This window comes from Littorina saxatilis, linkage group LG10 (assembly GCF_037325665.1).
Source record: "Littorina saxatilis isolate snail1 linkage group LG10, US_GU_Lsax_2.0, whole genome shotgun sequence".
NCBI lineage: Eukaryota > Metazoa > Mollusca > Gastropoda > Littorinimorpha > Littorinidae > Littorina > Littorina saxatilis.
This window is the reverse complement of record NC_090254.1, coordinates 37507937-37529359: the sequence shown is the minus strand read 5'-3', so window position 1 is coordinate 37529359 and position 21423 is coordinate 37507937. Positions and strand designations below refer to the sequence as shown.

The 21423-nt window shown below is 41.6% G+C and overlaps 1 protein-coding gene and 1 long non-coding RNA gene across 2 annotated transcripts in view; both read right to left on the bottom strand.

Moving 5' to 3' along the window:
- Window positions 1–7729: 7729 nt before the first annotated feature.
- LOC138978741 (uncharacterized) overlaps window positions 7730–21423 on the bottom strand; it is a 193183-nt gene continuing 179489 nt past the window's right edge. Inside the window, exon 2 of the long non-coding RNA XR_011459787.1 lies at window positions 7730–14417. This is a non-coding gene — a long non-coding RNA (uncharacterized lncRNA). The remainder of the gene's footprint in view (window positions 14418–21423) is intronic.
- LOC138978740 (procollagen-lysine,2-oxoglutarate 5-dioxygenase 1-like) overlaps window positions 7730–21423 on the bottom strand; it is a 49661-nt gene continuing 35967 nt past the window's right edge. The window contains exons 17-19 of the mRNA XM_070351531.1: window positions 18056–18202; window positions 17063–17191; window positions 7730–15294 (exon numbers count right to left, since the gene is read on the bottom strand). Coding sequence (XP_070207632.1) covers window positions 15139–15294; window positions 17063–17191; window positions 18056–18202 — 432 coding nt within the window. The 3' untranslated portion in view covers window positions 7730–15138. The remainder of the gene's footprint in view (window positions 15295–17062; window positions 17192–18055; window positions 18203–21423) is intronic.

Here is a 21423-nt window from a genome sequence, read left to right as displayed (position 1 = left end):
ATTATTTACGGGAGGCTTACTGTGCCTTTAATGAAACGTTTCATTTTTGACAAATCAAAGCATTTCCAAGTACATCGACCCAATGTATTTTTTTTAATATTTGTTTTTATTGTGGACAGACAAACAAACATTTGAACGAAATTTAATGATAATGTGTTTCGTCCAATCTCTCAGTCTAGCAATGTTGTATAGTGCCGTCGAAAGATGGTGGATGGAACACTACGCGAACGAACCATTAAGGCCTAAAAAAAAAAATAGGTGTGGTTACGGTAACCCGACCTACCCTATTTTTAGGGGCCGATCCTATAATTTTTTTTATTACATTTGTCAAAACAAAACAAATAACACAAGAAAACGAGTGCAGAAAACGCAATGAAAGCGAAAGCGCCCGAGTCGCACACTTATTTCCCTGTCAAGTAGGTTTAATTTGTACACATTAGAAAAAAACAAGTCGCGTAAGGCGAAAATACAATATTTAGTCAAGTAGCTGCCATTTTTCAGCAAGACCGTATACTCGTAGCATCGTCAGTCCACCGCTCATGGCAAAGGCAGTGAAATTGACAAGAAGAGCGGGGTAGTAGTTGCGCTAAGAAGGATAGCACGCTTTTCTGTACCTCTCTTTGTTTTAACTTTCTGAGCGTGTTTTTAATCCAAACATATCATATCTATATGTTTTTGGAATCAGGAACCGACAAGGAATAAGATGAAAGTGTTTTTAAATTGATTTCGAAAAAAAAATTTGATAATAATTTTTATATATTTAATTTTCAGAGCTTGTTTTTAATCCGAATATAACATATTTATATGTTTTTGGAATCAGCAAATGATGGAGAATAAGATAAACGTAAATTTGGATCGTTTTATAAATTTTTATTTTTTTTTACAATTTTCAGATTTTTAATGACCAAAGTCATAAATTAATTTTTAAGCCACCAAGCTGAAATGCAATACCGAACCCCGGGCTTCGTCGAAGATTACTTGACCAAAATTTCAACCAATTTGGTTGAAAAATGAGGGCGTGACAGTGCCGCCTCAACTTTCACGAAAAGCCGGATATGACGTCATCAAAGACATTTATCAAAAAAATGAAAAAAACGTTCGGGGATTTCATACCCAGGAACTCTCATGTCAAATTTCATAAAGATCGGTCCAGTAGTTTAGTCTGAATCGCTCTACACACACACACAGACACACACACAGACACACGCACATACACCATACCCTCGTTTCGATTCCCCCTCGATGTTAAAATATTTAGTCAAAACTTGACTAAATATAAAAAGTAAAAAAAAAAGAAAGTGATTGCCACCTTCCTACCCTATTGTTTTTGGCTATGTTACCGTAACCACACCTATTTATTTTTTTGGCCTAATCAACCATTCTTGTTATATTTAGTCAAGTTTTGACTAAATATTTTAACATCGAGGGGGAATCGAAACGAGGGTCGTGGTGTATGTGCGTCTGTCTGTCTGTCTGTGTGTGTGTGTAGAGCGATTCAGACTAAACTACTGGACCGATCTTTATGAAATTTGACATGAGAGTTCCTGGGTATGAAATCCCCGAACGTTTTTTTCATTTTTTTGATAAATGTCTTTGATGACGTCATATCCGGCTTTTCGTGAAAGTTGAGGCGGCACTGTCACGCCCTCATTTTTCAACCAAATTGGTTGAAATTTTGGTCAAGTACTCTTCGACGAAGCCCGGGGTTCGGTATTGCATTTCAGCTTGGTGGCTTAAAAATTAATTAATGACTTTGGTCATTAAAAATCGGAAAATTGTAAAAAAAAATAAAAATTTATAAAACGATCCAAATTTACGTTTATCTTATTCTCCATCATTTGCTGATTCCAAAAACATATAAATATGTTATATTCGGATTAAAAACAAGCTCTGAAAATTAAATATATAAAAATTATTATCAAAATTTTTTTTTCGAAATCAATTTAAAAACACTTTCATCTTATTCCTTGTCGGTTCCTGATTCCAAAAATATATAGATATGATATGTTTGGATTAAAAACACGCTCAGAAAGTTAAAACGAAGAGAGGTACAGAAAAGCGTGCTATCCTTCTCAGCGCAACGAATACCCCGCTCTTCTTGTCAATTCCACGTGCACTGCCTTTGCCACGGGCGGTGGAGTGACGATGCTACGAGTATACGGTCTTGCTGCGTTGCGTTGCGTTCAGTTTCATTCTGTGAGTTCGACAGCTACTTGACTAAATATTGTATTTTCGCCTTACGCGACTTGTTTAATTTATTTGTGCAATTTTCAGTAGGCTACAAGTATTGATGACCGTCGTATATCATTCATTGTTCGACTGGTGTCAGGCGGCACACTCGAGTTAATGCACGAGCGCGAGAGTGTGCGTGCGAGTGTGTGGGTGTGTGTGTGTGGGTGTGTGTGTGTGTGTGTGTGTGGGTGTGTGTGTGGGTGTGTGTGTGGGGGTGTGTGTGTGTGGGTGTGTGTGTCTGTGGGTGTGTGTGTGTGTGTGTGGGTGTGTGTGTGTGTGTGGGTGTGTGTGTGTGTGTACGGTATCCCAGCTAGCAAGCTTTCGTCGGCCGACTGACGATTTCAGTCGGGTGACGTCGTCATATGTCGTGTGTCGTCGTCCGTTGTCGCGCCGATACCGTTTGACTGTGTATAAATGTACGTAATAAACCCCGACATCGGCCCGACGCAATGTTGCTGTCGATAAAATTATGCAGAGTTACGGGAGATAACAAATTGATGATCATTATTTTAACATTTGTTACGTCCCCTGTTCAAGCGTCGGTCCAGCAACGGCGTGACATTATGAGACTGACCATGCAAATGCGAAACTAAATTATTCATATTTGTTGACTTTTTCACATAGGAGTAGGATAATTAATTGTAAGTTTTATTTGCATATTTGCAATCAAATACAGCATGAGCTCAAATCATGAGTTTTACATTTTAAAAATACGCCATCATTTACTTGAAATATTCAAATAGCTTTCCTTACGGTAAACAAGATTGAGTGTGCAAATGGCTGCTGCTTTCCCGCGTGAGCGAATTTTATTTGTTTTCTTAGTTCAAGTTAATATCGAAAGAAGAGACATTTTTGGGAATGTTGGACAGCACATTGATGATATGTTATCCGAGACGAATGTCGCCTCGGGATCTCAATCTGAGTGCTGGTCCCAGTGCCACGTGGTGGCGGTGAGAATAGTTGTGTAGCCAGTGAGTCAGGCTCTTGGCAATGACAATCAGATTCAGACGTCAACTCGAGGACAACCGACGGATGGAGCGAGTAAGTGATTTCGGTTTTTTTTGGCTCTCAATGTTAGTTTTGCTGTTACAGTGAGGGGGGGGGGGGGGGAGTACATACTGCTGTATCTTATTCTGTATATGTAGATGTAGGTGTGTTTTGTCCTGTTACAGTGGGGGAGGGGGGTGTTGTACACACTGCTGTAAATATAGATGTAGGTGTGTTTTGTCTTGTTACAGTGGGGGGGGGGGGGTGTGTGTGTACATACTGCTGTAGATGTAGGTGTGTATTGTCCTGTTACAGGGGGGGGGGGGGGTAACATACTTCTGTAGCTGTAGGGGGAGGGGGGGGGTACATACTGCAGTAGTTGTTGGTGATTTTTGCACTGTTACACTGAGGGGGGGGGGGGGGTGGAGTACATACTGCTGAATCTGTAGCTGTAAGTGTGGTTTGCACTGTTACACTTGGGGGGGGGGGGGGGTGTACATACTGATGTATCTGTAGCTGTAGGTGTGACGTGTATTGCATTGTAACACTTGGGGTGGGGGGGGGGGGTGTACATACTGATCTATCTGTAGCTGGTGGTGTGTTTTGCACTGTTACACACTTGGGGGGGGGGTGTACATACTAACTGCTGAATCTGTAGCTGTATGTGTGTTCTGCACAGTGACACTGGGGGGGGGGGGGGGGAGGGGGTTGTACATACTGCTGAATCTGTAGCTGTAGGTGTGTTTTGTACTGTTACACTTGGGGGGGGGGGGGGGGGTGTGCATACTGATGTATATGCTTGGCGCTGGTGGACAATATTCACTTTTTTGGCCAAAAACACACTTTTTTGGCCAAAAACGTACATTATTGGCCAAAAAGTGTGTTTTTGGCCAAAAACATGTTTTGGCCAAAACTTTTAAGTGCAAAGTTTTGGCCAAAAAAATATTTGGCCAAATCTAAAACATTTGGCCAAATCTTCACTTTTTTGGCCAAATGTTTTAGATTTGGCCAAATCTTTTTTTGGCCAAAACTTTTGCATTGAAAGTTTTGGCCAAAAAATAGTTTTGGCCAAAACTTCATTTTTTGGCCAAATCTTTGAGTACCCCTTGGCGCTGATAGACAATATTCATTTTTTTGGCCAAAAACGCCAGTTTTGGCCAAAAAAGCAAAGTTTTGGCCAAAAAAGTATACTTTTGGCCAAAAACGCCAGTTTTGGCCAAAAACGCCGGTTTTGGCCAAAAACGCCAGTTTTGGCCAAAAACGCCAGTTTTGGCCAAAAACGCCAGTTTTGGCCAAAAACGCCAGTTTTGGCCAAAACCGCCAGTTTTGGCCAAAATATTATAGTTTTGGCCAAAAAAGTGAAAATTGTCCACCAGCGCCAAGCTGCTTGGCGCTGGTGGACAATATTCACTTTTTTTGCCCAAAACACACTTTTTTGGCCAAAACTGGCGTTTTTGGCCAAAAAAGCAAAGTTTTGGCCAAAAAAGTATAGTTTTGGCCAAAAACGCCAGTTTTGGCCAAAAAAGTGCGTTTTTGGCCAAAAAAGTGAATATTGTTCACCAGCGCCAAGCAGCTTGGCGCTGGTGGACAATATTCACTTCAAAACATTTTTTGGCCAAAACTGGCGGTTTTGGCCAAAAAAGCAAAGTTTTGGCCAAAAAAGTATAGTTTTGGCCAAAAACGCCAGTTTTGGCCAAAACCGCCAGTTTTGGCCAAAACCACCAGTTTTGGCCAAAAAAGTGTGTTTTTGGCCAAAATAGTGAATATTGTCCACCAGCGCCAAGCATAGATGTAACTGTAGCTGTAGCTGTAGGTGTGTTATGTACTGTTACAGTAGGGGGAGGGGGGGGGGGGTGAACATACTGCTGTTTTTGTAGCTGTTGGTGTGTTTTGCACACAGGGGGGGGGGGGGGGGGGATTGGGGTTGTATACTGCTGTATCTGTAGCTCTAGGTGTGTTTTGCGCTCTACACGAGGGAAGGGGGTGGAGTGTTGTATGTTTGGTACTGTTACAGTGGTGGCAGCGGGGGGAGGGGGATGTACATAATTCTGAATCTGTAGCTGTAAATGAGTTTTAAATGAGTCCCGATGTCTTCCCGCTGAAATCGATATCTTCCCGATGTCGGCATAAGGTGTCGGACCGCAGGTCAAACAAGTCATCGGGCCGATTAACATCGGACCGGATGCGTGCCGCCATAGTGCAGGTGTTCGGCCGCCTATCGGCCGCATCGTTGCCTCTTTGCAAAAGTTAGTCGGGCCAACACCCGCGTCGTATGTTTTGACGTCACCGGCCCGACTTTTTGAAGGGTGTTCGGCCGATTATCGGCCGCTAATGTCTTGCTGGCTGGGATGGATGTGACGGACGTGCCTGTCGGGAGTACTTTGGGTGTTCTTACTTCGTATGTTTTATTGTTCTTATTTTTGTTTTTTTAAGGTTGTCATATGTTGTTTTGGTTGTTTTAAGAGCATATGAACCACGCTTTTCCATCTATTGTAACTAATTGAATGGACAATAAATGATCTTATGTCTTATGTCTTATGTGATATAAGCTAGTCATGGTGAGTCGTAATATTAATGTCTGTAAACTCGCGAATTTAATATCAATATAAACCATTCCAGTTTCGTAACTTGACTGGCAGAATTGACCATTATGTGGACGGCTTAATTAGGTTCATAACTGGGTGATATAACATCACTTTTGGCTATGCCGCCGGCTATTATAACAGCTGCATGCAGAATATACATGCGCAGTTTCAGCGGCACAGCTAGACGACGCACGGCCTATTATTTATGCCGCGATAGGGATTATGATGAGTAGGCCTACTTGGCCTGTTTTCCTTCCATGCAACGTGTAGCGGGCTGGGATAAGCTGCAGTGCGTCGTCGGTCCTGCTGAACTGTTACATATATATGTGAGCGGAGCCCCTAACGCTGCAAATGGATACATCTAGTTTTACAAAGTGGCTGATAATGTGGACCACGACATTGGAGCTGCCAATCTTGACAATTGCTTTGCAGTCACACACACACGTACACACGCGCGCACGCACACACACACACACTGACATACACACACATCAAGTACACAAACACACACACACACAAAGCTATAGATTTGCTTCGGTCAATGGGTTTGTTCATGTCAGTCACAAGGACGCACTGAAATCGGCACTAGTAGTATAAGCTAGTACGGTGTCAACCCAGCATGTTGCGTCCTAGTCTGCAGTAGCCTATCCCAGTCTGACGCATCCTACTCGCTGAGGAATTAGTAGCAGTGTGTGTGTGTGTGTGTGTGTGTATGTGTGTGTGTGTGTGACGGTGTGTGTTTGTGAGAGTGCGTGCCAGTTCCTGTGGATGTGTGTGTCAGTGTGTATGTGTGTGTGTGCGTGCGTGCGTGTGTGTGTGTGTTTGCTAAAAAAAATCATAGCCAGTCAATCGCTATGTGTGTGTGTGTGTGTAGTGTGTTAAAATAAACACAATTCATTGACCTGTGGCTAAAATGGGTGAACAGAGTGTGCAGAACATCTGTGGAATCCGCCGAGGCATTGTGAAGTGACCCTGCTGTTCTGAGTTCAGCACTCACGATACATTAATACAATGTAAGCTCAACGTCCCACCCCTAATCTAACGCTGCCTGGGGGTTGACCTACACTAGTTTAAAACACACACACACGCGCGCGTGCGCGCCGGACACACACACACACACAGACACTACACACACACAATACACACACACAGACACTACACACACACTACACACACACAGACACTACACACACACACACTACACACACACAGAGACACTACACACACATACAGACACTACACACACAGACACTACACACACTACCCTAAAACACGATACAGACTAAAACAGGGAACGGACACAGCGGAGTTGTGCATTCGTGCAAGTTGCGGCAGTGACATTAGAATTGTATTTGAGTGAAAAATGAGATATGAGCTCACAACACATGATTTCTAACTGTTTAGGCAAGAGAGCAAGAGAGAGAGAGAGAGAGAGAGAGAGAGAGAGAGAGAGAGAGAGAGAGAGAGAGAGAGAGAGAGAGAGAGAGAGAGAGAGAGAGAGAGAGAGAGAGAGAGAGAGAGAGAGAGAGAGAGAATTGTAAATGTGCAATTTTTGTTTCAAACAGTTCCTGATTTAGCCTGAACTAACTCCAACAGACTTGCCGGGAATGAATGAATTCTTGTGTATCAATGGAACGAGTTGTGTATGATAGTGTTGGTGTGTTTTTGTTTTTGCATGTGTATTCCTTTTTGCAAAAAACATACCAGTGTGTGTGTGTGTGTGTGTGTGTGTGTGTGTGTGTGTGTGTGTGTGTGTGTGTGTGAGCTTGGATGGGGTTTTCAAGTTCAGAGGGATGTGTGCAGATTTGTATGACGGCTTAAATGAATTTCCTTGTCAAATATTTGTCACTTTTCACACTAAGCTTGTTCAATTAGAGAAAGTTAACGATCATATGCATGTAGTTTCATCAAAAACAATTCATTAATGAAAGACAAAATTTCTTTTATTTAGCACCAAGAAGATATCAATCTCCATAAAATGTGGTGATGTAAATGCATTTGCGTAACAACTTGTCATTAATTAAAGCAGTGTATAAAAACTCAGTTATTTAAGTCAGATCTCCGCTCATTCCTGATCCCAACAAATTAAAGCTGTCTATAAAAGTTACGCATACTTTACCTCCTTTCCAGAAAAAAATAACCCAAAAAGCTTATCCTCCTTCATTTTACACATGTTCATATCCAAAGCATGACATTGTATGCACACATTGTGCATTGTTAAAAAAATATGACCAAAAAGTTAAAACAAGAATCAAGGCTCTGAGATCCAGTTTTATACAATATGTGATCCTCCACCACGAAATGAGTCGCATGTCACCTCGCGCGGTTCTGCGTTAGGCTTAATATAAGTCCGGGGAGTGTCTGGTAACAGTGTGAGGGTCACCTTAGTCACAGGCTTATAACTCAAACAGTTTTCGCTCTTTTCTAAAACGGTTTTCACCACTGGATAGAGCATAAAAAACTCCTTAGGAAAATGTAAAAATATGAAAATCATGCAAAGGTGACATGCGACTCATTCCGTGGTGGAGGGTCACATATACACAGCTATGCAACTATTGAAGCAACTGACAGACAGTGAAGGTATTACCATTTAGGGCATTATAGACTACATGGGCAAATTCCTTGTAGTTGTAACCAACAAAAACAATTCCAGTATAATATGGAGATTCCCGGAGAAACTTGCATTCTTGGGAAGCGGCATTTAAGAACTCAAATCAATTTATCCTCTTTCTTTCCTTCTTTATTTGGTGTTTAACGTCGTTTTCAACCATTCAAGGTTATATCGCGACAGGGAAAGGGGGGAGATGGGATAGGGGAAAGGGGGGAGATGGGATAGAGCCACTTGTTAATTGTTTCTTGTTCACAAAAGCACTAATCAAAAAATTGCTCCAGGGGCTTGCAACGTAGTACAATATATGACCTTACTGGGAGAATGCAAGTTTCCAGTACAAAGGACTTAACATTTCTTACATACTGCTTGACTAATTTATCCTCTTTGGCAGCAATTTTTTAAACAAAAGTGGACGCATCAGTAACCAGGTTAGATTTGGCAGGAAGTACAACTTTTGTAAAAACCAATCAAATGCTACATATCTACTCTTCATTTGGAATAAAATCACAAAAAATTCAATTTTAGAATTTTACAAAATGTGCTATTTCGAGATTTGAGTCCTTAGCTGTGTACTAAAAAAAATACTTGCACGTGAACAACTCCATGATTATCAGTGAACTCCCTTGGTATGTGTAAAGAAAATAACATTACAAAAGCAAGCATGATATTTTTACTATATGATTATGTCCTTTCTCTAAAACTAACACCAAGTTTCAGCACACATGATATTAAAATCACAAATTGAAAACACAAGACAACCTCCTGGCACTATATGTCTTGTGGGAGAAAAAAAAAAGAACCACAATTCTGTTTTAATAAAGCTCGTTGTATGACTTTAACCGTGTGAAACTTTGTACAAAAATAAGATATTTTATGCATTCATGTACATTGACTATTTCAACAAAGCATGACAAAACTTGCATGAAAAAACCCAAACATATTTGCCGTAAGAAATTATGCCATTCAGATAAATGCAGAACAGTATTCTACTCAATTTTTGATTAAATGCACATCTAAGACTTACACAAAAATAAAATAGGTGTGGTTACGGTAACATAGCCAAAACAAGAAGGGCAAAGCCCATACGACTCACATGCTTTACACATTTTTCCTACCAAAATACATGTGACCTTGACCCAAGGTCAAGGTCATCCAAGGTCATGCAACACAAAGCTGTTAATTCAAGACATAGGAAGTACAATGGTGCTTATTGGCTCTTTCTACCATGAGATATGGTCACTTTTAGTGGTTCACTACCTTATTTTGGTCACATTTCATAAGGGTCAAAGTGACCTTGACCTTGATCATATGTGACCGAATGTGTCTCATGATGAAAGCATAACATGTGCCCCACATAATTTTTAAGTTTGAAACAGTTATCTTCCATAGTTCAGGGTCAAGGTCACTTCAAAATATGTATACAATCCAACTTTGAAGAGCTCCTGTGACCTTGACCTTGAAGCAAGGTAAACCAAACTGGTATCAAAAGATGGGGCTTACTTTGCCCTATATATCATATATAGGTGAGGTATTGAATCTCAAAAACTTCAGAGAAAATGGGAAAAATATGAAAAATAGCTGTTTTTTAGGCAACATTTATGGCCCCTGCGACCTTGACCTTGAAGCAAGGTCAAGATGCTATGTATGTTTTTTGGGGCCTTGTCATCATACACCATCTTGCCAAATTTGGTACTGATAGACTGAATAGTGTCCAAGAAATATCCAACGTTAAAGTTTTCCGGACGGACGGACGGACGGACGGACGGACGGACGGACGTCCGGACGGACGGACGGACGACTCGGGTGAGTACATAGACTCACTTTTGCTTCGCATGTGAGTCAAAAAATAGGGTAGGAAGGTAGGCAATCACTTTTTTTTTTTTAACTTTTTTTTCTAATGTGTACAAATTAAACCTACTTGACAGGGAAATAAGTGTGCGACTCGGGCGCTTTCACTGCGTTTTCTCTTTTTTTTTTTTTTTTTTGACAAATGTAATAAAAAGTTATAGGATCGGCCCCTAAAAATAGGGTAGGTCGGGTTACCGTAACCACACCTATTTTTTTTTTAGGCCTTACAAAAAAAAAAAATGCACACACACACAATCAAAACACAACCTTAACAGAAGTAAAAACAAAAAGCGAATAGAATAAAAAGAAACATACACACAATTACAAAGTAACGCAAACTCCACAGAATCGGACTGGGTGGCCGAGTGGTAACGCACTTGCGCTCGGAAGCGAGAGGTTGCGTGTTCAGGCCTGGGTCAGGCCGCAATTTTCTCCCCCCTTTCCTAACCTAGGTGGTGGGTTCAAGTGCTAGTCTTTCGGATGAGACGAAAAACCGAGGTCCCTTCGTGTACACTACATTGGGGTGTGCACGTTAAAGATCCCACGATTGACAAAAGGGTCTTTCCTGGCAAAATTTTATAGGCATAGATAAAAATGTCCATCAAATACCCGTGGGACTTGGAATAAAGTAAAAAAATTCCATCTCACACGGCATTAAGTCTCAGGTAACATGAATACACGCATGCAGGAAAATTAAAAAAAATATGGGTAGCGCCGTATGTATGGCAGCTCGCTTTCCCCGGGGAGAAAGCAGCCCGAATTTCCATGAGGGTAACCTCACTGGACTGTAAATCTTATCCAATCCAATCCATCCAACAGAAGTAAAAACAAAAAGCGAATAGAATAAAAAGAAACATACACACAATTACAAAGTAACGCAAACTCCACAGAATGGGAGAGAAATTAACCATACTTTTCTAAATGTTTATAAAAACATCAAACAGATTTAAAAATGCTCACGCTCCCTTCACTAAATATATCAATCATAAATGATTACAAATGTATACATATTTATCAATCAATAATATAAGATGACAAAATGCGCATACAATATATATATATACAGAGTTCCAAAATTCATGTTGGCACATGGACGGATGATTTTTTTTTTGGCGTAAGATTTCATCAGTTATATACGGTTTACAGAGGTGGGGGTATCTTATACATTGCTTCACTCGAGTCAGCTTGAACTGACAAACAACACCAGCGCTGAAAGTCCACAAAATGGGGCACTCGCCTTTCGCTAGTACTTCTCATAATGTACTAGCCAGAGAGCAAATTTTACTTGCCAAACCAACCATTTCAATTCAGTGTTTCAGCAACTTTACTCGCCTTTGGCGAGTTGATTAACAATTCTACTCGCCATTTACAGATTTCTACTCGCCATGGCGAGTAAAATACTCGCCACATTCAGGCCTGAACACTAACTTGGGCTTAATCATAATGCTTGACCTACAGAGCTAATGAACATTCCTCCAAATGCCAGTGTTTACCTCCTGGGTTAGCATTCATGCAAGAGTTGCCTCCAAGTAATTATTCAATTTCTGACGCACTAATTTTTAAACAAAACGAGAACAGAACTGTAACCAGTTTTGGTGCGTTCTTAATAAATATTTCAACAGCTTGTCACTGCCGAGTTCAGTTTGGCACTAACGTTTTTCAAATTTTGTTTTTCTTTACTTATCCCGTACGAAACGTTCTTATAAGAAATTGGACACCATTTCATATAAGATTCTTATAAGAGTCTTGTATGACAATTTCATATATGTGGCTTATAGGTATTTTAAATGCAAATGAGGTAAATTCTTATAAGAAACTTATATGAATCATATATGAACCTATAACCTGAGCTCATATAGGTCTCTTATATGAATCTTATATTCTCTTATAAGAAAGCTATAGGTCTCTTATATGAAATGTTCATATATGAGACTTATAAGAATCTTATATGAAACCTACATCTCCCTTATAGGATTCTTATATGTCTCATATATGATATTTATATGTCTCATACTAGACACACGACCTTGACCTACATTTGTGTTTACAAGGGAAATAACAGCAACAGTAACCTGCTTAACCCAATTTAACTGTCTTGACTTTGAATTATAATGAATCCAACTGCAAAATACCTTTTGGTTCAGTTTGTTTGTTTGTTTGTTTGTTTATTTGTTGCTTAACGTCCAGCCGACTACGCAGAGCCATATCAGGACGAGGAAGGGGGGGATGAAGGGGGCCACTTGTCAAGCGATTCCTGTTTACAAATGCACTAACCCATTACTTGTGTCCCAGCAGGCTTTAGTAAAACTAAATTAATACCTACTGGAAGATTACCAGTTTCCAGTATGTTAAAATAGGCTTAACCTATCTACTGCTGGGCTTACATCAGAACACTAACAGATTAAACTATACATGAATCGCGAGACAAGCGGCAAGAGAAGAGATTTTTGGAAAAAATACAGGTGAATGAGCAAGAAGGCAGAAAAAAGAAAAGAATTCATGAAGAAAAAGAGAGCATGACAGGAAAGAGGAACCAAAAATCTACCTAACAGCAAACTAGAAAGCTCCTGCGGTTCCAAAAACAGGAGGGGCCTTTAATTTCATAACCGCAGTGCCCCACTGCGGGATTTTGGTTCAGTATATATACATATCTTTACTGAAGTTGTGTTTATTTTGAGAGCAAAAACAAACAGATCTCTAAATCACTGGTCACAAGAAGAGGAGTAAGACATGCATTGTCCTCTTCAAATCCAATAACTTTGAAACTTGAAATTATGAACAAGAAACAACAAACAAGTTACACAGCCACAAATAATTTTCTTGAATATGCACAGCTGTCACAGTTTCTTGTTGCTTGAACCAAAGTAGTGCTGGTAAACATGATTTGATCACCTGATGCAGAACCAGAACTGTAAAGTAAAACAAATAATGGAGGGAAATTCTGGATTTTGAATAAACACAAACCTGTCAGTGTCAAGCTGTTGCTGCCAGCCACCCACAAACATCAGCATGATATAAACATTCTCTTCACATATTCATACATCAAGTCCAATTATTTCTGTAAGAACTTTGCATTTTAGTCCTGCTCTTTCACTGATTTTCTGCTAAACATTCACAGAGCTGCTGTCACAAAGATGGCCGTTCAGTCAGGGGGAGATAATGCTCAAGGCAAACCATCCACTTCCTGTTCATATATGAAAGCCAGTATTGCCAGTAATTCAGCATTGTCCAATATTTTTTCTAAGTCCTGAATTCTCCTATGCAGAAACTAAGTGCTGATTCATATAAGAGTCATATAAGATTCATATAAGAAACATATAAGAGAACTATAGGTTTCTGGAAGTGCAGGTTCTCATATATGATTCATATATGATTCTTATATGAATTGGGGTCTTTTTCATATAAGAGACTTATAAGAAACCTATTCCTACAACTGACATACATAGCTTTTTACTTGTCATATATGAAACTTATATGTTTCTTATAAGAAACTTATAGGTTTCTTATATGTCTCTTATATGTTCATATATGTTCATTTCGTACGGGATTGTTGTTGTAGTTGTTGGTAATGCTTTATTTGCAAATTCAACAGACAAAACCCTACAATTCTCTTCATGCCTTGTGGTAACCCTAAGCAACAAATATTATTATTACTAAATAATGGCAGATAAGTTCAACAATTACTTATGATTGTGCACATTTGACAAAAAATACAATTTGTAAGTCAACTAACACAATGGGGGGAAAACAAGCATCAGGGATAAACAGTGTTTTGTTTAACACTGATTACATTAATAATTATATTTATGAATGGCAATGATACAAATAAGCAGATGCTGTACACTACAGATATGACTAGGAGTAGGAAAGCCACAAAAATAATACACACAAGGTACATTCGCCTCACAGTAGATTTTAAAAATATACCCCCTCATGGGTAATTTACGAGACAGTTTCTCAAGATCAATACACAACTTCCTTTTCATTCAACTTACCGTAGTTGTCAGTTCGGCAGCACACTGGCAAAAGTTTAAACTTTTCTTTTCCTACTAAAGACATGTACCACTGAGCAGACCTAAGCAGTATGAAGAAGGTTATCTTTCACAATCCTCTTTCTCGTGTCATGCTCCCCTCCTCCCCCAATCACTTCCCTTCTCCTATCAGGTGGAAATTGGGCTTACCCACAAGAAAGCAACTAACTCAATAGATCATACTTTCCTCCAAGATTGTGGTAAATCAACTTCAGGGGGTACAACATTTTGAGGTCAAACCTTCCAAAAGCAAACTATTACTTCTTTTTGTTTTAAAATGATAAACTGCTACTGGCCACAACGCTACAAATGATAAAAAAACAACATTCCAAATGCCATATGGAAACTATATAAGACCAGACAGTAGGTTTCAAGGACACAGCTGAAATAGCTGATTGCAAAACAAGGAAAAGGATTTTGATAGGGGAACACTCAGACTGAAACTTGAACAAGAAAATCTGTTATCCTCAAAGTAACTGAAGACTGGCAGTGATTTAGATGAAGAAATAAACATTTCACCTTTCCAAGCAGATTTTACTGATGATACACATTTTCACATAAAGCAGTACAAAAAAGCACAATAAAAAATCAAGGAGACATTCTTACACATTCGCATGAGCACAAACACAAACTTGTACACACCCACACACAAACATCAAGCTCACATCATGGGACTTCAACTGCAAAGACAGCAGCATACAAACAGACAGTAAAAAACCCAGACTCTCTTGCAATCAACAACAAACAACCTTGCGTACAAATACAAAATTAATGGCAGCAGCTGACGAAACATGTTCGTTGTAACGATTACGGAGCCACCCTTTCACGCAAGCCTCGTTGAAGTTTAAGGATCGACGAAAGAGATCATGATGTAGCGTGTACCCTTGGTGGTGCGCAGACCCTCATGGTAATGGGTCAGCCGTCCCGGGTGCATGAACATCCACCCCTTTCTGGGGGAGGTGATGGCACAGTTGTAGCGAATGAAGTTGCAGCCACCACCCTGAAATTACAGAATGAACAAATGTTCAACTCTTCTCATTCACTCTGTCGTTAGTTGGCATCCTAAAAAACAAAACAGCTATTGAACACAGGCTGATACATCTCTCTCTCTCTCTCTCTCTCTCTCTCTCTCTTTCTCCCTCTCTCTCTCTCCTCTCTCTCTTGTGGGGTCTCCAAAGATTAGACAATATAGAAAAGGTTCACACACTTGCATGCAAAAGGTTCTTAAGTGTTCCTCTTAAAGACTATCCAACAAGTTTGTGTATGGAGAACTGGGACGCTACCCTTTGTACATCAACAGCGCAGTAAGGTGCATAAAATATTGGTTGAAGCTGTTGACACTAGATATATCCAGAATTCCCAGACAGGCATACTTAATGTTAAAAAACTTGGACGAGCGAGGTAAAACATGCTGGGCAACACATGTAAAGAATACATTGTTTAGCACGGGGTTTGGATATGTTTGGTTGCAACAAGGGGTGGGGTGTGAAAAAACATTTATTTCTTTGTTTAAACAGAGAATGGCTGATATGTATTTGCAGGAATGGAATGGTTCCATTATAAGTAATGACATTTATCAAAACTACCGATTATTCAAAACAGTTTTTGAAAGTGAGAAGTACTTTGATTTCATTGACAAAAAATGTTTCCGCGATTGTTTGATCAAATTGCGTCTGGGTGTGTTGCCTATTGGAGCTTCGTGTTTTAGAAGAACATTTGGAAGGGACAGGAATATTCTATGCAAGCTTTGTGATGTTGTGGAAGACGAAAAGCACTTTGTATTTGATTGTCCATTGTATGCAAACGCCAGGGCTAAGTTTCTAAATACAAGATATAACTCATTAAATTTTGTGAATATTCTCCGTAACGGCTCATCATCTGACATTCGTAGATTAAGCATTTACTTGTTCATTGCTCTAAAAACTCGCCTGGAGTTTACTGAAAACATAGCTCAAGACGACTGATTGTGACTGTATTACTTTACCGTGTATGTTTAGTTTTGTATCTTGGTTGCTTTGCCGCTGTATGTGTTTAGTTTTGTAGCTTCGTGTTGCTTTGCCGCTGTATGTATTTTTGACTTGTATTTTTGTTTGTAACGACCCTATTCTAGGGGCTAGAGGCCTGAAGAATAAATGATGTTCTTGTTCTCTCTCTCTCTCTCTCTCTCTCTCTCTCTCTCTCTCTCCCTCCTCCCTCCCTCCCTCCCTCCCTCCCTCCCTCCCTCCCTCCCTCCCTCCTCTCTCTCTCTCTCTCTCTCTCTCTCTCTCTCTCTCTCTCTCTCTCTCTTTCTCCCTCTCTCTCTCTCCTCTCTCTTTCTCTCTCTCAGATACATGTGCCACACACAAACAGAATCAATACATGAATGCACCCCCAACCAGCACACATGCACAGGCTAAACGCGATCTCAAGTACAAAGGAAACAGAACAAGACAGCAAAACATGACCTACCACATAACATACACACAAACAATTGCTATCACCAAATGTGTTAGTCTGTCTTTTTGTATCCCTCTTTCTTCAAAATCCTGTCCACATTGCAAGTGACTTTTTTTTTATTCAGGCACACAAATAGTAACTACTAATCTCTCTCTCTTGCTGCCCTACATGCTAACCGGCATAACGGGCAGTAGGTAAGTAAAAAAGTAATCTCTCTCTCTCTGTCTCTCTCTCTCTCTCTCTGTCTCTCTCTCTCTCTCTCTCCAAATGTTCGTTCGATATGCAAGTGAATAGTACATCTCTTTCCATATTCAGACAGTTGCACTACTGACCTCGAAGTCGACACCAGCAGTGTTGAGAGCAACATTGATGGTGTAAGTGGAAGAGTCGTGGTGAGGTCTTAGCAAAGGCTGTTCATCCGGTCGGTAGCGAACGATGAAATTCATGATGGCATGAGGAGGCTGAAGAAACAAGAACGGAATTACTTTCTACTCAGAGAAGTGCAAAACCATACTTAATGCAAATTTGGTTTGGCATTAACTGAAATAACTGGCAAAGGACAAAGAAATTAACTCATATTGCCATTTAGCGCAAAATTCCTAACCAACACAGAAATATGTTTGAGTACATGACAGCTATGACTGTAAGTCTGCTACTAAAACATTTTCTCTGTAACCAAAGCTACACCACATTTCACATGAATAAACCTGTTTCTGAAAAGTGCCTGAACACTAGGTTAATTGTCTGAATTCAGGTCTCAGATTTTGCTACACCCAGCAGCTGCTGTGGAAAAGAAAACAATCCCCCATCCAACTCGCTGTTTTTCCTCGACTCAGAAGACAACAGTCAAAACTATCGGACGGTCGACCGGCACGAGGACAAAACAATGCATTAGATCAACAAAGTATGTATTATTGACCAAAGGCCGCGGCCTGAGACTGGTATTGGTATCATATCGTCCTGTCAGGTTACCTTCAAGGAAATTCGGGCTGCTTTCTCAATAGCAAACGTCGGTACTCATTTGGTTTTTTTATTCATCTTTTTCCTGCATGCGAATATTCATGCTTCCAAGCACTGAGACTTTCGCTGTGAACTTGGGATCTTTATCGTGAGCATGCGTGCACAAGGGGGTGTTTGAACACCAAGGAGAGTTTGCACGAAGTTGATTCTGAGAAATAAATCCCTCACCGAATGTGGGGGTCAAACACGCACTGATAGCGATAACTGGTTTCAAGCCAGCGCCGCTACTGACTGAGCTATCTCCCCAATGACACTCCCCAATCTCTTGCCTGCTGAAATCACTACCATCAACGCCCTCTACTCACATTGTGGAAATACCCGATGAAGACTTTCTCCTGCAGGGGGCGCACGTAGGTGGCTAGAATGTGCAGCCAGTGACGCTCAAAGCCAACCTGGTTCATGTGGATGTCCACTGTCGGCACGTTCTCGTAGCCGCCGGCCAAGCGAGGGTCCTGACAAACAGAAATGTATCGATTGAACATTGGGTTTCCCTTCTTTGAGACATGTGATGTCAGAGTCCGACAAAAACTCATATTCACACGGTTAGCCGAGACTAATTATGAGTGCATGTTTGTGTTTGTTCAATCTTAAAAAATAAAATGAATTTTAACTAAAATCAATTGATACATAAATGTTATTTGTTTTGTTGACCAAAATACAACACTTTCTACAGATCTTGACAGTCATTGTTCACCAATTATGGCGCGTTCTTGGAGGAACACCGACTGTCGAGATCTGTGTAAAATGTCATATTTTGGTCAACAATAACATCACAAACATTTTATGTGTGTTCTGTGTTCCTGAGGAAGACCCTAGGGTCAAAACATCAAACAGTGTGAGTTGTATTGTCTCCGTTCACACGAGAGTACAGTATTTTTTTGGTCTAACAGCAGCAGTTGTAGCTGCATAAATTATATCATTTGCATGTCAACTTTAACCGAAAGATATTCCTGTTCCCACCCTCTGAAGATTTCATATATCTATCCTGAATACTTTTGGTGAAATACAATAAACGATATTTGGAAAGAACTCTGTCAAGTTTTTATTGGATGTGGAAGAACAGCTTATCCCTTGTTTCCATAGAAACTCCGAGTCGCAATGTCACATGTACCGGTAGCTTGCCTCAGTGTTTTTATGCAAAAGCAAAGAAAAACAAGGGAAAGCAACGCTTCCTCGACTCATTCAAAATCCCACAGAGTTCTATTCACACATTGTCTATTGTGCTACACCAAAAGTTGTCAGGATTGATACAAATTAACCTGCTACAGATGAAAAAACAAGAATGTAAGGCTTCTTTTTAAGCCTACTGTCTATATGATACTTACCGAGACAGTACTATTCTTGCACATTATCTATTATAGGCCGAAAAAATTGGACAAAACGCTGAGTGGGTACAATTATCTCCCATAACCATGCGCCACCGTGGATCCCAAGCACTGTCCGAGTGCTTCCCCCTTACAGGATGTAGGTGGCGCGTCCTCTTTCTTTATGAGCTGCAGACCCTCAAAAAGCCCATAACATATCAAGAGGGGAGGCGGGAGGGAAACTCTAATAGTACTGTCTCGGTAAGTATCATATAGACAGTAGGCTTAAAAAGAAGCCTTACAGTCAATATAACACTTACCTCGACAGTACTATTCTTGCACAGAATACCAGAGTGGTGTGAGGGTGATATGTAGAGTATTAAACTCCTTAATCAAAATCACTTAAATCCAAGGATTAAGATACCCAGGCAATTTTCGAACAGTACTACCGTACAAGAAAATATACCCAAGAAACATACCTTAGACTGACGTGACCATGCTGGCAACCACTGCTGTGTGGTGAACTCAATGTCAAAGTCCAGGCCACTCAAAGCTTGAATACCACTGAGTCTACGGCAAGTGGCTAAAGCGATGAGGAACAATTAGTCTTAAAAATCAGCAACTTGATACTGATGCCTGCCAGGGGTTCAAACTCATTGCTACGCAGGAGTTTGAGGACCAGAAAAACATCCCCCTTGGGAAATGAAACCCGAGGTTTAGACACCGCTGCATTGCTAATACCCGAAAGGACATTAGCGATGAGGGAGGACCTGATCAAGTGTTCAGGTCTGCGACCAGTAGCGGCCGCAATCGTGGAAGCGATGGCAGGTCTGTATCCAAGAAGAGTCTTAGAAGAAAGACTCTTCTTTTGATACACTTCCACCAGGAAGTTGGCCAAGTCCTGTGTTGAGGGATAAAGCGGCTTTATCCCCTTGGACAAGGCGAAGGTGGCCCAAGCTCTCCAGCGTAAGTCGTAGAGCTGATTAGTTGATCGCCTCTTAGCGTTCAAGAAAAACTCTACTGAACTCTTGTGCAATCCTAGTGCAAGCAGTTTGGAGCGCACAAGAGCCATGCGGTCAAGCACAGACTCTCTGGACGTGGATGAGGGAGGCATGATCGAGGCTGGAGCAGACCTCCCCCGTCCAGATCCAGAGGTAGAGGGTCTACGTGGGTGAGACCGCGAAGATCTGGAAACCACAGAGCTGTTGGCCAGTAAGGCGCGACCAAAATCAGTCTTGGTCGTTCCTGCAGATATTTTGCCAGCACCCTCGGAATCAGAGATGTCGGGGGATAGGTGTAAGCATCGAGGAGCCTCCACAAGAGAGTGAATGCGTCCAAGTGGAACGCATTCATGTCTCGAAAGGGGCTGACGTACCTGGGAAGCCGAGCGCTGAATCGAGTTGCGAACCGATCGATCAGAGGACGGTCCCACCTTGCCCACAGACGCTGTAGAACGTTGTGAGCGATGGTCCATTCTGTGGAGAGAACCTGATCGCCCCGACTGAGAATGTCGACCAGGGCGTTCAGTTTCCCCGGAACGAACTGGACTGACATCCGGACCTGATTGGTCTGGCACCAGAGCAGAATCTCCTCCGCCAACAGGGAGAGGGACCGAGAATTGGTGCCCCCCTGGTGGCGAAGGTAAGCTAAGCATGTGGTGTTGTTGTCCCCGTTGAAAATCAGAGGGGCCAAGGACAGGCCGAATGGGAGGGCCCGAAACTCGAACACTGTGCCCTCCCAAACGAACCGGAGCAGATGTCGGTACCCCGGGGCCACCAGGATGTGGAAGTAAGCATCCTGGAGGTCCCAGACATGGCCCAATCGTTTGGCCGGATGGCCAACCGGACCGACGAAGGGGTTTCCATCTTGAACTTGCACCTGTGAAGGTACAAGTTCAAGGTGGAGAGGTCCAACACCGGCCTGAACCGGCCGTCCTTTTTGGGGACGGTGAACAGGCGGGAGCAGAACCCTGGAGAAGGCTGAGAAAGGGGGTAGACCGCCTTCTTCTCGACCAACGAGTTCACCTCGTCCTGAAGAGCCTGCCATCTGGCAGGGTCTCGAGGAGGGGGGAACGTCCAGGGTAGAGCGGACAATGGAGGTTGTGACGACAGCGGTAGAGAAAACCCCGACCACACCACCCTCAAGAAAAACTGGTTGGAGACCAGTCTGCCCCACATGCCGCGGGCCCGAAAAAGGGAACCGACGGACGAAAGAGGGGCAACTTGAGGGGGCGTCAACGTAGGGCCGGGACTCACTGAAAATTCTGCTGGCGGGCAGGCGCAGGCTTGCGACCACCCCCCCTGGTGGTGCTGCTTCCCCTTACCTGTCTGAGCACCCTTCGTCTTGCTTGGGAACGCAACAGGCGCCTA